At 44.2% G+C, this 16,166-nt stretch overlaps 1 protein-coding gene across 2 annotated transcripts in view; it reads left to right on the plus strand.

The window, feature by feature from the left end:
- ephb1 (EPH receptor B1) overlaps positions 1 to 16,166 on the plus strand; it is a 175,502-nt gene that overhangs the window by 136,014 nt on the left and 23,322 nt on the right. The window contains exons 8-12 of one of the 2 annotated variants that reach the window (XM_030402437.1): positions 774 to 882; positions 2,269 to 2,333; positions 7,418 to 7,606; positions 8,775 to 9,022; positions 13,007 to 13,222. In XM_030402437.1, the coding sequence (XP_030258297.1) occupies positions 774 to 882; positions 2,269 to 2,333; positions 7,418 to 7,606; positions 8,775 to 9,022; positions 13,007 to 13,222 (827 nt within the window). The remainder of the gene's footprint in view (positions 1 to 773; positions 883 to 2,268; positions 2,334 to 7,417; positions 7,607 to 8,774; positions 9,023 to 13,006; positions 13,223 to 16,166) is intronic. The other variant, XM_030402439.1, reaches the window with a different exon arrangement.

Here is a 16,166-nt window from a genome sequence, read left to right on the forward strand (position 1 = left end):
CTGTCACATCGAGTTTCCTCATATATCCCCGGCTCTCGCGCTGCTCCGAAAGATGCATTAGTTCTCCCTTTATCACTTTAATCCAATAGGCCCATTCTACACGGGGGATTGGATTTAGAAGCTGCTGATTTGCCTGCAGCATGCTAAATCGTGCATTGCTTTAACTACAGTGTTTGCTGGTGCCAGAGTCGCGGGGAGACAGGCGCACAAAAAGATAACCGAGGATTCTGCTGCGTGGCGTTTTTTATTTTTTTTTTTAAGGCAGGCATTTTTTAAGCCGTCTACTGAACTACCGCCAGCCTGCCCTCCCGACACGTACATAAAACACGTTTTTGGGCTGAATGTGTGATTGGCAGCAGACGGGGCTTCCTTTTCAACACCTGAGAAACAGCATTCCAAGGTGCATTTTCTCGTCCGCTCGTTTCTGACAGGTGCATCAGAGAGAAGGAGAGGTCGCTCTCGCTCTCTCTCTCTCCATCAGTTCTACGCGTCTCCCTGTCTCTCTCTTCGGTTTATCAAAACCCAACCTGTCAGTCAGTCTTGCGAGTCAGCTCGGCGGATTTTCATTCGCCGCCGCTCGACAGAGAGAAGGGATCTATATGTTTTCCTTTATCCGTCGGCACTCACAGTCTCCATCTCTCCCTTTCCCTCCCGGAAAAAAAAAAAAAAAAACGCACGTTCTCACGCGCACACCTTTCAAATAAACAGCACTCACACTCCCTTAAGCCCCCACCTAAGCCATTCATAATATCTGTCCGTCTGTCTTCCTGCAGATGACTTCAAGTCTGAGCTGAGGGAGCAGCTTCCTCTGATTGCGGGGTCAGCGGCAGCGGGAGTGGTCTTTATTGTTTCCCTCGTTGCTATCTCCATCGTGTGCAGCAGGTAAGCCACGTCTTTCCTTTTTCCTGTCCTACATGACAAATACACTCAAAGCAACATCATGTAACTGTTTTTTCTCCTTGAAATAACAGCTCCGAATACACGTCAATGGCACAGTGTCTCGTCACAGGATGAATAGTGTCTCTGTCTCCGCCCATCACTTGTTTCTGCCCTATGCAGCTTCAGCGAGAGGGTCGGATCACAGCGTCACACACACGTTTACTTCAACATACAAGTTTTCAACACATGATATTGCCGTGATGTAATGAGTTTTGTTAGTAGTTAGGGCCTACATTATGTTTTACAAACTGTTAAAGAGCTGGGATTTGTATTTATGAGTGTCGGGGGCGCCAAATCGCACAAAATGCCAATTTCCACATAATATTGCTTTTTGATTTTGCTTCTTTTTAGGCTCCAACTGTTTGTTCTCCTCATAAAGAAAGACGCAACAAATGTACCCAGCCGTTGTAATGTAACGGCAGTTTATATTGTCGCTTCCTAAGAACTGTAACCAATACAAGGAGCGGACAAATAAGGGCAAACACCAATTGTATCCAGCAAAGTGGCCCAGCCCGCTCGCCCATTTGCTAATAACCCCTGAAAGACGGATAGTGACACTGCAAGAAGATTGATGTTGTCACAGTGTGATTGATTGGATAGTTCTTTAATCAGAATCTCGCGACGTATTGCTACTTTGCATGCAATACATTATGTCAAAGTACAGCAACAATGACATAACTTGAAGATGTATGTAAAAATTCCCAAGATTCTGAAACTCATCTGTTCGGGTATGTTTTTTTTTTTTTGAGGTGAGCTGTCTGAGAGACGGAGCCACATCCCCCAGGTTATACTTACCAAATCCACTACGTGAGCTCCGTACATGTGCTCTCGTGGAGCATTTAGTAGCAATCAACTTGATGGAGAGGAAAATCTGAGATATTTGAAATGGAATATTCAGTTTCCAGCTCCTGCTTTGCCTTGTTAACTTACTTAAGTCAAGCCAATTTAATTTTTGCAGCAGTTTGTCACATTGTCACATTCCTATCTCGCTTCGGCTTCAGATATATGAAAGTCGAATTTATTCTGCGGTGCTGTGTGCAACTTTGAGCAAGTAAAGTGTTCATCAAACGGGCCGGGCTCTTTTGATGCCGAGGCAGAGGAGACAGATGAAAAGCAGAGAGATCCTATCAAGGTCTAATTAAAAATCAGCTCATTTTCATAAACTTCATTTGCCATTGCTAACCCTCTGCAACTGATTCAATTTCAGCCACGTCATTTTCGGGCTACGCAGAGAAACACGAACAGTAATAAGGCCTCGTTTACACTTCCTTTCATCCTGCCATCTCTTCTCTCTCCTCTCTCTTCTCTCAATATTCATTGCTCCCTCAGGAAAAGGGCATACACCAAGGAGGCGGTGTACAGTGACAAGTTGCAACACTACAGCACAGGAAGAGGTGAGTCCGCCCTGATACAAACTAGCAGTTACTTTTTTAGTTTCTTGTTTCTTTCTCCTTTTTTATTTTTTTTTTTTGGTCTGTTAATTTCCCGGAAAATGTCAAAAACTACTTAGCAGATGGTCGACCAATCTGCTCATGGTTCAAGCCGAACGTATCAGAACGGTCCCTAAATGTCTGGCTAAGCAGAACAACAACAATTCCTATCATCGTTTAAGGCAGGGGGGCCCAAACCTTTTCCCCCGGAGGCCCAAATCTGAAACTTAATAGAGGGCAAAGGGTGAAAAGCAAACACTGATTGTATTGTTTTGTCAAGATGCAAATTGGTACTAGGATCCCATATTCCCTTAATTGACTGACTTTCTATGGGGCTCTGTCTGCCCTTTGCAGATTATGAAAAATAATTTAAAAAATTAGGGACCCTACATAAATAGCCATTTAGATATATATTTTATTTTCAGCAGAAACATCTAGCTGGCCAAATTGAAATTATGGCAAACAAACTTTGGGCTGCTGTGGTCTCAGGACTGAGCCCGTCAAAGCCAATCATTTAAATAAACGTACTTTTCTGCAAAGCCGTGCAACGTGTTCTACTGAAGAACTTGTCCATTCTTATTTTTGTATTTTTTATTATTTCACAAACTGGCAACTACCAACAAGACTCCTTATCGCTGACGGAACCCTTGTAACTCGTAATACCACGGGTGGTCAACTATTGGCTGACAAACCTTGGTAGAAGCTTGGACCAACCAATCCGAATTCTTACAAAGACACAAACAAAACAATCATCTTGGACCAGACAAACACTGTCAAATGATTGTTTACCAATCATAATAATGTGTGTATGGAAAAGAGACATATATGTATTATTTTAAAGAAATGATTTGTCCACATAAGCAATGTTATAAATACGACCTTTAAATAAGGAATCGAGAGAAATATGCTGCACGGATATGAGACATGTCTTTCGAGGAGTGTTCTCATATATTTTATTAATATTTGCTACACATCCATTTTCTCCTTTGTCCGGCCCTCCGTCGCTGTCATTTCATCTACGGTATAGGACGTATACATAAAGCATGTACTCTTAAATAATGCATTATGGAAAGAGGTACGGTAAAAGAGAAATAACCCGAGGTAGCAGGCGTTTGTGGATGTAAATGTCACATCCAACAATGACACTGACTGACAGTCATCTCTCTGGGTTTTTACGGCATACGTGATTGAGTCGTGTTATGAGCGCCCCCCCTTGGCACTGACTGATGAGGGGAATGAGCCTGGAGGGACACACACGTATCCCGTTCCACACACACATAGGCACAAAAGGGTGTGTGCGAGGTTCGTACGTCAAATGAAAGCCCCGACGTACTGCCGACCTAGCAGTCTGAAAAGGGGCTCACTCGAGGGGATAGAGTTTTGTTGAGCCTGACACAGCAAAGCGCTTCAACACGCTTCTTTCGTGTCACAGCGGCAGCCGGGGGGCTCATTAAAACCGCTGTGGGCAGAGAAGTCAGCTTTGTCACACAGGCTATCTTTGGGAAAAAAAAAAAAAACCCAAATGCAATTAACACAAGTGGTGGAAACAAACAAAAGATCAGAGACGCTCGCAGCCCTAATCATCAAATGAGCAAATTTGAAGTGGAGAGGAAATAAAAAACGCTGATAAGGGATCCTATTCATAGGTTCATTCCTTCAACCTTCAAACCGCCAACACACATGAAGCAATCCCCCCCTCCCTACCCTGCAATTCATTGTTTTGCTTGTATTCTCTCAAGAATTTGACTGACAGTTTTGTAATTACAGTATTCAACGCGACAATTAAATAGCGCCAGTCAGCCAATTGTTTTGAGTGAATCTCCCCAAAAAAAAAAAAAAAAAAAAAAAAAAAAAGCGTCACGGGCATTCACCCAGCTGCCTGCTGTTCCAGCTGTTGCCACACACGTCAGGTGATGTCGCCTCATCTCCAGCCCACCTAACGTGACAGGCGCTGAGAGTGGATGCTGCTCTGTACTGTAAAAATGCACTATTGCAGCCACTCGGTCGGTGAGCATGAAAATCAGACCTCAAACGTCACACCAAACGCCGGAGGAGCACGCACATGAACACACACCGGGCCCACAGATTAGTTGTTGCTTGGTGATTTTTATTTGTTTTTTTGTTTGTTTTAATTGCCCGCATCATCAGCACATCATCAGCATCGGCAGGTTTCATGCCAACACACTACAAACACTGACTGCACTGTGTCATTTTGCATTTCTCATTTTTTTCTCATTCCCTTTTTGCTCTTTCCTGCACGTCAACAACCTGTCAGCAGCAGTTAATTAACAGACCTTTTTTTCCGAGCGCCGCGTGTTTACTTTTATTCCCTAATGCTCCCCTGCATACGACAACCAAACATCTAAAAAAAAATCACTAAAATTCAGGAGTGTTCGAACCCCCCCGTTTTGTCGCTTCGTGGCTTCGACTGTTGTTTGTGCTTCAGCATCTGGTGCTCGCGCTGAACGAGGAATGGGATTCAAAAGCCCATTTAACAGATCGCGTTGTTTTGAGACGCCGGATATGTTTATACTTGTCTCGCCACTGTCAGCTCAGTGAGTTAGCCAAAGCATAAACAGAATTGGTAAGCAGCATCTGTAGATTGTAGAAGGCACCGCGCGCCTGGCAAAACGCAAACACACATCTACACAAATGTGACTGTTGATCTCACACAATTTTTTTTTAAGATCCGCTTTGTGATTTCCAGTCTAATAAGCTGCGGCGTGCGAGTCTGACAAATGATTTTTTTCTGACATCAAAAAATTGATAATTAGTGTGTGTTTAGGAGGTAAACTCGCCTCATTATATTCACAGACATAGAGACAGAATAGATTAGTGTGCATCGTGGGCCGACATGAAATGGGAACGTATTCACCATGGGCGGACGGTGTCCTGCGATTCGTCGATGCTAATTTCTCAAAGTGGATAATCACATGAAACATGCAATCACACTGGAAATGCTAAATTACAAATATTGTCAGGGCGAAAGGAATTAGGAGAAATTATGTTTCTGTGGTGAGGGACTAAACGTACGAACGGATTCCTTTAACTTAAAAAGATGAAGGTTGGGGAAGCTACTTGTTCCACTTACTGACATTGCTGTTTGTCTTTATGTGTATGTAAATTCCGTGTGGCAGTACCAGTAACTTGATTGCGCCCGTGGCCGGTAATAGATTAATGTAAGCATTACTGCCTTGCGGTTGATTTGTGGATACATTAGGGCCATTCAGTAAATGAGCAGGGGCAGACTAATAGCAGGCTAAATGCTGGACATTGGTGAAAATAACATGGTTAAGTGCAGTGCAGTAAACCGTAATTTATAATGCTGGTCAACTAAATACTCCTAAACATTTTAGCCTACGGGGTTTTGTTTAGATGTATAATCCACATTCAACAGATTAATGAGTTTATCCATTTTCCCCATTAATATCATGCGCAGCAGTGTAATTGAAAATGGTATGAGGTGATTTGCGCGTGGAGTGCCTGCGAGTCATTGCAGCAGCCGTGCATTCCCTCCCGACAGGCTTGTTGTTTCATATGTCTGGCAAAAATAGACCTGACGTTTGGATACATTTGCTCCATACACTTAGATGAAGGAATCTATGAAATATTGAAGCTGGAATCTATTTTTTATCTGATGGCCATAAAAAGATGAGTCCAGTTAACCAAAGGGCTGTACCGGAGGGAAAGGGAGCGATAAACTGTTTGCATCTTCAATTATACATGAAAGTGGGCCCTGGACTGTGAATTAGAAAGCAATGGCCGCACATACTGTATGTGTACGTGTGCATGTGTGCGTGCAAGTGCGCCTCAGATTTTGAGCCGACGTGCACTCGTATATTTGTTGTTGCATGTGCTCCCTGCTGAGATCTGGAGTCCCACACAGCTGCACTGCCGAGCGAGCAGCTTGGCGACACTTGTAAATAGAACGACTTTATGGAATGCAAAGCTGTAAACCCTCTGATGGATTAACTTGAATACAATCTGTATGGAATCTCTAATGAGCAATTACGTTCACACAGCCAGGGTTCAAGGCAATTAGTGCGGTAACTAGAATCAGCTTCTAGTCAAGAGCGAGGTGAGGCACCTTGATCCCTCCAAGACCAGACCTTATCCCGCTCCCGTCTCCAGAGGCCCGTCCCCGTCTTTATGTAGCTTATGCAAATGAGCAGGCACAAATTGACTTGATGGAGATGAGTTTATTCCAATCATGGTTGCCAAGGTTTTGACTAAACAGCTCTGAGGAAGGGGGCTGCCCGTGGGTGTCACTGTAGAAGAGATGATTCGACGTTCGCTTGCTCGCTGTAGTGTCCGTCTCGTGGCGGCGTGTATTGAATTTGTTTACAAGTGTTCGTCGGCATTCCACCCAGCACGGCCTGTCGACTCAGAAAATCTGTCCTCGGTTTGCAGACATCTACTGTCTTTGAGCTGAGCTCACCTTTTGCAGAGCAGCATAAAGAGTTAGTTGATAGCACGGTGGTTTTATCTCTTTATGAGCTCCTATAGGGAGAGGCTGCAGGGAAATTGGTTCTACCACTATCAAAGAGCAGAGACTGCTAGGGTAAGGGATAAAAAAGGGTGAAAAAAATCTGTCTACATTTACTCCTTCTGTATACCATCATCTCTCCCTCTGTCCCTTCATCTTTCTTCCTCTCTGTTTTTTTCTACTCCGTTTCCCCCTTCCAAGCGCTGAATCATCAATCCACCATTTTGTTGTCTGCTTCACTCGTAACTGCAACCATCCACCTCTACCATTTCATGTGTGGAGTATGAGCTAATGTTCATTTACATACAGTAGTGCTCTTTCCCGTCTCTGAGGAGGGCCGCAGAGCAAATGGAGTTATCGTCACTTAGCACAGTTAAGGGCTTGTAGTGATTGTAAGTAATGCTGTGTCACACTGTGTTTTAGGCCACGACTTGAAAGGCGAATGCATTCATCAATCGTTAACACTAGACATTAGCCAAAGAAAAAGAAAAAGAAAAAGAAAAAAAAACAAAACAACAGTTTCTTCTTCTGGAAAGCTCATTTAGCACTTTGGTTGTTCTAGAGCTCTCTTTGCGAGCCGACATGTCTAACTGCCCCTCCCCACTGGGCTGCCCGACCCACTTCTCAGGCTCCCCGGGGATGAAGATCTACATAGATCCCTTCACCTACGAAGACCCCAACGAGGCTGTGCGAGAGTTCGCCAAGGAGATTGACGTCTCCACCGTCAAGATCGAGGAGGTCATCGGTGCAGGTATGGAGAATGTGTGCATGTGTATGTCAGGTGAATGTAGATTTCTAGGTTATATTTTCAATTATTTCCTTATGTTATACAGTATGTCGTTGTTTATGTCTGTGTGCTTGCGTGCAAACAAGTCCAACCTGAATCTGTTCAAGGTCGTAAAGCTCAGCCCCTTTGGCAGCCAAATCAGATGTGAATATGTCGAGGCGCCCACGTCAGGTGCACTAGCAGCATATAGGCCAGTTACCCTGGGACCTAATGGCATTAGAAATAACTCGAGCCTTGCGGCCTATTCCCTGTGCTTCCCTGCTTTTGTATCCTATTAGTGTTGCTCTCTGACATGTTCTACCTTGCGTCATCCCTTTTCAGTTACATGTGTGGTCTGCGCCTGTTTCAGACGCATCTTCTTTTGTATTATTAAAACAGATAAACGGGTTATTAGGAGCTTATTGCTTTTATAAAATTCTGAGCAACTGGAGGCTAAAAGAGCTTCACCTTCGTATGTCCAACATGTGTCCGACATGTCTTTTCCTTGGGGCAGGACACACCTTTTTGTGCAGCAGGCGGGGCATGCTGTTACCATATGTGTTGGTTCATACAGAGGCTAAAATACTGATAATGAGACGGGGCCTGGAATAGCTCCTACGGCACGGCCCACTCAGCAAGCTAGGTGTGAGGAAGTGACAGAGATAGGATCGGGGTAAGGATGCAAGGGGACTGTCTAATTAAAGATTTCCATTTTTTTGTTGATTTCACTGTGTGGTGTCTCTGCAGGGCACCAAGGTGGTGATAATTAATCAAACAGGTTCCAGATACTTACCAGATAGTGCTCGGCTGTTTTTCTTTGATTGGGGAATATGAAGACACTTGGCAGGCTTTTAGGATAGATGACTACTCTGAGTCAAAGAAGCCACACTGTTAGGGATATCACTAAGTGGCAACACTGGAGCAGTATTGGACAACACTCAGCATGCTTGTTATAGACCAAATCAAGATCTATAATCGCACTTACAGAAATATTTCAGTCTAGGGACATGAGATGCCAATACGCCTGATAAATGGACGGATTTAGATGCCATCACCTCTGCTGTTCTTTTGTGTGATGGTTGTTTAATCACACCGAAGTAGATTAGTTCTTGTTTCTGAGTGCTGAGCAACTCTCTCTGTTTTTCCGCTCAAGGTGAATTCGGCGAGGTGTACAAGGGCCGTTTGAAGCTGCCTGGCAAGAGGGAGATATACGTAGCCATCAAGACCCTGAAGGCGGGCTACGTGGAGAAGCAAAGGAGGGACTTTCTGTCTGAGGCGTCAATCATGGGCCAGTTCGACCACCCAAACATTATCCGTCTGGAGGGCGTTGTCACAAAGAGCCGTCCAGTCATGATTGTTACCGAGTTCATGGAGAATGGTGCCCTTGACTCATTCCTCAGGGTGAGTACTGTCGCTGAACACATACATGTTCCATGTGTTACATTTGTTGCACTGTTAAATGGTTTGATCAAAGGCACATTCAGCAGTTGAATAGAAAAGCTGCACTGTGGAGCTGAGAGGCTAATTGGAAATGAATCGTTAAACATTCCCAGAAAAGGAGTTGAGGCAAAGAATTCCTCCTAATACAAATTAGAATGAGCCTTCTAAACCTATCTAGTGCCAACAGAGAATATGTTTCATGACAATGAACACGATTCCAATCACTCTTAATTTGAAAATTTCCATTAGCTGGCCGTATCGGCCTTTAATTTCTCTATTAATGCCTGGAGCTTATAATGGACTCTTCACTTTTTCTTTTATAGTCAGGATTGAGCGGACATACAGCTTAATCAATATTCAACTCGCTTTTTTCCTCCTTCAATCTCATGGATTGGTGTTCTATTCCACTTTGATCTAGGGTGGGTTTAAAGGGGCTCTTTGAAGCTGGCTTTGCTAACCGCCACATCCGACTTGTGTTTCCATCGATCTCCCTTACCCTCTTATTTGTTACTGTGTTTCGGGGGTTCAAAGCTTGCTCTTCAGAGCATTCACACAGGGTTAGTGGCGCCATGCTTGGATGTTTAAGAGATGGATGCCTGCATGCCAGAATGGAACAAAGCTTTAACACCTAAAATGAGCAGGATTGGCTTCAGCAATCTATTTTGCTGATTTAATACGATTACGCTGTTCCTCTGGACATTAAGAGGATTAAAAAAGGGCAATACAAGAGAACTGCATGTCAATATTGAAACAGTGACATGTAAACAACAAATGATTAAAATAAAGAAAGAGAGGAAATACTGCTTTGAAAAAAGTTAGGTCATAGATTCATAGGGGAAAAGCAGGTAGATTAGACTGTTCATGTACATGCCACACTTGACAACACATCTTGTCCTATTGTCACTGTATGTGATTGTACCCTCAGGCTGTAGTAATAACGATATACTGCAAGGCTTTTCTAATTATGGAGGAGAGTCCCACTGGGCAGACTTGAATACTAACTGAATTTCTTAAGACATCAAGGTTCAAGGTTCATTTATTTAACTCCCAAACAGGATTTTTATGACAAAATGCTTGCTGTGGTTCATTTATGCTACAAATGAAACAAAAATAATAGTTTTATGGCGAGTGCAGAGGATGAATTGAGGAGTCTCACAGCTCGAGGAAAGAAGCTACTCCGTGGTTAGATGGTTAGGAAGCGGATACTGCTGTATCGCTCACCAGATGGCAGAAGGGTGAACAGGCTGTTGCTGTGGCGGGTGTTGTCTTTGAGTATGCTTTGGGACGAAGTTACAATTGGTTCCTCAAAGAAGACAATTTCAGTTTCTGCAGAAGTAAAAGTAGACATCAAAATAACTGCTGAGGTAGGGTTTAATAATATCTGTTGAAATAGTTGAAATTTGCCAGACAAAAGGAACGAGCAGACCTTGTTTGACCGTTGGGTGAGGGTGAAAACTCTTGATCAGCTGAAATAATGTATACAGTACCTGAAACTATTGCTACCTATTTGCATGAGCGAAAGGTATAATAATCAGGGGAATTTTTGCTGACTGAGAGAACAACTTCAGTCGGCAACCACCTGCCTGATCTCAAAGACCGGTCTCCGGTGTTCTGCTCTCTGTGGGTCATTAATTCTGATTCTTAATCTACCTCTAACATTGAGTTAGAAGCCTGGACATATTGCAGGAGAATGTCACCTGTTGCGTGGGGACCTGAAAATGCTAAGCCCAATTTAAATGGTAAAATCTATGTAGTTCCATCACATTGCCAGCAGAGAGTGAACTCTCCGCCGTGATGAGAATGACTTGACCTGTTCATTTACAGTTCAGCCTCGCCTCAGGATATCATCTTGAGTAGATATTTTAGTGGTTGGCTGATACAAAGATGGAAGGAAGGGAAAAAAGCAAGGAAAAGTGATAATGGATAAATCTAGGTATTTCCTCTGCCAGCTGGATCAGGGACATCAAACATGCAACTTCATAATCCAGAAAAGGATACCCTTTGTTTTTCAAATCCGGGTATTTCTTCTCATTGGTGCCTCCCGCTTATCGCTTCAGCAGAGTGAGGGGCTTGGAAGCAATGGAACCTTTTGAAGCAACAGGTTGGGATGCTCTGTATCAGTGTCATCATCCAGACAGGAAGAAGCCTTATGTTTCTTAAATCTGGGAACTTCTCATTGGTGTCTTCGTTAAGAAGGACAGCCTTGGCAGGAGAGAGGCTTGGAAGCAGTGGAACCTCCTGAGGCAACAGATTGGGGAAGCTATGTTTAATTGTTGTCGTCAAAAGAAGCAAACCTTAAGTTTTTTTTTAAATCTTGGTACTTTTTCTCATCGTCTCCCATGTGAGACACAGCCTCAGCAGGTGGAGGGTTTGGAGACAATGGAACTTAATGATGCAGCCGGTTGAGAGGCTTTAGAGGTAGGATCCGGGTAGATTGTCATCCGGTTGATGTGGTGTTTTGACACCCAGAAAGAAGTAACTTGCCATTCTCTCTCTCTTTCTTTCTAATCAAAATCAAACAGCATCAAGTACAAGGGAGTACAGCAATGCCACAAGTTAAAGTCTTATAAATAACCAACAAGTTGAATCAGAAACCACATTGTGTCAAAGTTTGCAAAATGAGGAGAACCCAGATTGCAGACACAGGGGGCAGGTTGAACAACAAAAAGCAGGGGAAAGAAAACCCATGGAACAAAACTAAAGACAAATACAAAACTGAAGACAAACCAGAAGCCATGGAAACACTTGAAGGGAACACTTGAGGAACAAGGAACAGACACAGGAACACATGAGTAACAGGCAGAGGAACACGTGAGGAACAGGCAGAGGAACACATGAGAAACAGGCACAGCAACACATGAGGAACAGGCGCAGCAACACATGAGGAACAGGTGCAGGAACACATGAGGAACAGGCGCAGGAACACATGAGTAACAGGCGCAGGAACACATGAGTAACAGGCACAGCAACACATGAGTAACAGGCGCAAGAACACATGAGTAACAGGCGCAGGAACACATGAGGAACAGGCACAGCAACACATGAGGAACAGGCGCAGGAACACATGAGGAACAGGCAGAGTAACACATGAGGAACAGGCGCAGGAACACATGAGGAACAGGCGCAGGAACACATGAGGAACAGGCACAGGAACACATGAGGAACAGGCGCAGGAACACATGAGTAGCAGGCAGAGGAACACATGAAGAACAGGCACAGGAACACATGAGGAACAGGCACAGGAACACATGAGGAACAGGCGCAGGAACACATGAGGAACAGGCGCAGGAACACATGAGTAACAGGCGCAGGAACACATGAGTAGCAGGCAGAGGAACACATGAGTAACAGGCAGAGTAACATGTGAAGAACAGGCAGAGTAACACAAGTGACATAGGATGAAAACAGATAAACCAATGAAGAGTAAAGAAAAAGACAATAAAATATACAAGGGCTAATGAACAACTGAAAAACAGGTGTACACAGCGAAGGGTGGAAAAAGAGAAAAAGACAGGAAGTGGAAAGAAAAACATGACAACTGAGGATAAACTTTCAACATAAAACACAAAATAATTACAACCTAGGACCATGGCACATTGACATCCGCTCTCTAAATTTAGTTTTATCAGCGTCTGTATTATAAACTTCAAGCATTCAGGTCACTAATGTCTGAGCTTTGTTGACCAGGCTACATGCGGTCTGTATAATACATCAGAAGATAACACAGATATGTAATTTATTTAGACATCTACTGATGGAGAGATTCCAACAGGAGGTAATAAAAATTCTCAACCTGTCAACCCTGGAATTTTTAGTCAATAAATCTTTTGGCATTTTTTTCTGAAATGTTTACCCTCCAGCTGTTCTTATTTTTGTCAATCAAGGCAAAGATGATAATAATAACTCAATAAACCCTTTTGAAATGTGTTTCTCTCTGTCCTCCAGCAAAATGATGGTCAGTTCACAGTGATCCAGTTGGTGGGGATGATGCGTGGGATCTCTGCTGGGATGAAATATCTCTCTGAAATGAACTACGTCCATCGGGACCTGGCTGCACGAAACATCCTGGTCAACAGCAACTTGGTGTGCAAAGTGTCTGACTTTGGCTTGTCACGCTACCTCCAGGATGACACCTCTGATCCCAGCTACACCAGCTCCCTAGTGAGTACTTGTGAAGTTAATTTTTCATGATGTCGCGAAGGGTGACATTTTTCTTTCAAACCCTATGTGATGTAGCTTTTTAAAGCGTTTTGTCGACTTTTTATCCACGTCCCAGCATTCCCGCAGCCTATCGGTGTAATCAGTTGTGCTTCTATCAGACACCACCTCATTCTCTTTGAAGGTCTTTCAAACCTTTCACCTCTCCAGTGCCTCTCGCATTATATGAGCTGCCTCTCTCGTCTTCCTCATCCTCCTCCTCCGTCCTCTCCCCTATACTCTGCAAGTCACGGACCGGAGGTCTGTCACATCTTCATTAGTGTGGAGACAAGCCTCCTCTGGGAAGGCTCCTCTCTCGTTGACATGCCCAGAGTGCAGAGAAACCAAAGGGCATTGCGGCCTCTCAAACTGACAGCTTCCACCCCCTCGCTCTCTCTCGCTCTCTCTCTCTCTCTCTCCCCCCCCCCTCACTCCTCATTCATTATTACTGGGGCATCATGGGAGGCTTTGGCTCCTCATTAACTCCTCCACACTACAGATCTGTAATTATTAGCAGCCATCGTTAGTTCATCTTCTGCCTCTCCTCTTCCTAATTCAAAACACACTCTTACACCCTCGCAAACACACGCGCAGGTCATTAGGACTCCCGGCATGCCTGACTTTGTGAGTGTCTGCGTGCATGAGCACATGAGCACTGATGTGCACAGACATGCATGCGTGTGTGTGTGTGTGTGTGGGTGGGTGTGTGTGTGCGGGTTCATGTGCATGTGTCTAGTATCACCTCATTGACTCTGCTTTGAGAGTTTGGTGTAAATTAGCTTGTTTACTGCCAATGTATCATGAGAGTCGCTGCCTGCATTTTGTAGCGTGTGAGGTCTTCTGCAAGCAGGAACCGCCAATACATGATATAGAGAATTGCTCCATTTTATTTAACCTAAAGGCATTTTTTTTTTTTTTTTTTTTTATTCTTAACTCACAGTATAAATATACTAAGGATATCCACACATCTTTTTCGCCGTAGCCTTTTATTTTGCGAGCCAGTGAGCCATGTCTTGCGTTTTACCTGTCCTCCTCTCGTTTTGGGTCACGAGCCTCCAGTGACCCTGCACCACCTATTCTGCCAGTCTTACCTGGGAGAAGAGCTTTTCCCTCGTTTCATAAACCCGCCTTGGGGGCTCTTCCTGCAAACGATTCATCGTATACACTGTGAATGTACAGCATTGTGGTAGCACTGTATATATTTTTGAATAAATATGAATATATTATGCCATGAAAGGGGCTATTTTAGGATTAGTTTCAGAGGTATTTCAACACATGCAGAACTTGAGATCAAAAGCATGCAGTCAAATGGGCCTGTGAGTCAGTGCTGCGCAGGTATGAAAAGAAAAGCTCTCAAAATAATTTGTTTTCATCTAAATATAGGGCGAAAGAAACAAAACAATAATACAAAACACACAATGTTACTTTATTTCTTATTTTATTCCATCCTGAAGACGAGGTGCTCTTTGTCAGAATCATTCTTTTGTCTTATATGAAAGGATAAACATGCACAACATGCATTGTTATCCCGGGGGGAGGTTAACATTGTTATCCCGGGGGGGAGGCTAACAGGAAGCCCAGGTGTGGACAGGAAGTGTCAATCAGGCCGAAGGAGCTATGACCTCACGTCGGTGTGGCCCGAGAGCTAATTGCTCCCCAGGAATAGCTCGCTTTGTATGCTTGACCCTCGTGGCTAAACCTTGCTGAATGGGTCTTATGTAGCAACAAAGAGGAGCAGCACCTCTGTTGTGTGTGCCGCTGAGCTTGCTAATAAACAGGGTGTAAAAGGTGGGGATTGGATTATAGATTGCGGTCGGCATTTTGATGTTGTTTAATGCAAACAAAGTCTCCTTGAGGGCATTAACTGGAGAGTCAATAGAGCAGGTGAGGTTTGAAGTTTGAACCTGGGGAGCTGTTTTGATGGCAGCACACTTCTTTTTTTTTTTCTTTTTTTGATGGTGTGTTTGCTGCTGATAGAGATTTAATGCCGAGCACATCAAAGCTCCGGCTGCGCTTCACTTTCATACCGACTGCTGCCTTTTTTTTATCATAAGCATCCAGATGAAATCGTTGGTTCCGTAACTATTTTTGTTCCCTGCGAAGCGAGACGGCGGTTCTTTTTATTCACATCCCAGCGGGTGCAGAGAGGCCGAGTCCATCAGTATTCCTGTTACGTGGAACTAAATGTGACCAGCTAACATGTGTTCATTAAGACTTCGCTGATGTTGCCAGACTCGCGCGTCACCTGTCCTCTTGATCCCTCATCCCCTGTATTCAGGGAGGCATGCAAACAAGCGTGGGGAGAAGCGGAGGTCCCACACAGGGTCCTATACTGTAATTAAGCCATGCTATGGTGTCCTTCACTGCATGACTTCTTCAGCTGTGACCTGACGCCAACCAATCAGCGAGCAAGGCTGGCGTGGCAGACAAGGCCGAGGGAATCAGGGAAATTAAATTGCGCTGACGTGCGGTGATTTACATCGCCATCGACCTCCTCCTCCTCCTCCGGCAAATTAATCACCTCTTTTCCTCTACTGCTTTTCTAATTTTTCCCCGCAATTCTAGGCACACCAATTACAGTGCCTGTGGTGTGATGCTGGATGTATGGTTGGGAGGACATGCTGGTAATTGCGTTAACCCTGGATGTGGGTTCACTCCAGAGCAATGTTGTGGAGGTTTCAGACAGAAGGGGGCTGTCCTCCCCTCTCTGTTGGCTGCTCACCAAAGTCGTGATTAATTAGGCTCACAGGACAATGCCGGGACTCCGCTGGTTTTGCTAAGGTGATGTGTGCTAATTACATTCAAATACTGTAGGGGCTGTGTGTTACATTGCTCCGGTGGCGTTTTGTTGCGCTTGCGTTGGTTTGTTCTTGCGATTGCAAACATGGCTGCGTGGCTCAAGAAATGA

Source organism: Sparus aurata, chromosome 21 (genome assembly GCF_900880675.1).
Source record: "Sparus aurata chromosome 21, fSpaAur1.1, whole genome shotgun sequence".
Classification (NCBI taxonomy): Eukaryota; Metazoa; Chordata; class Actinopteri; order Spariformes; family Sparidae; genus Sparus; species Sparus aurata.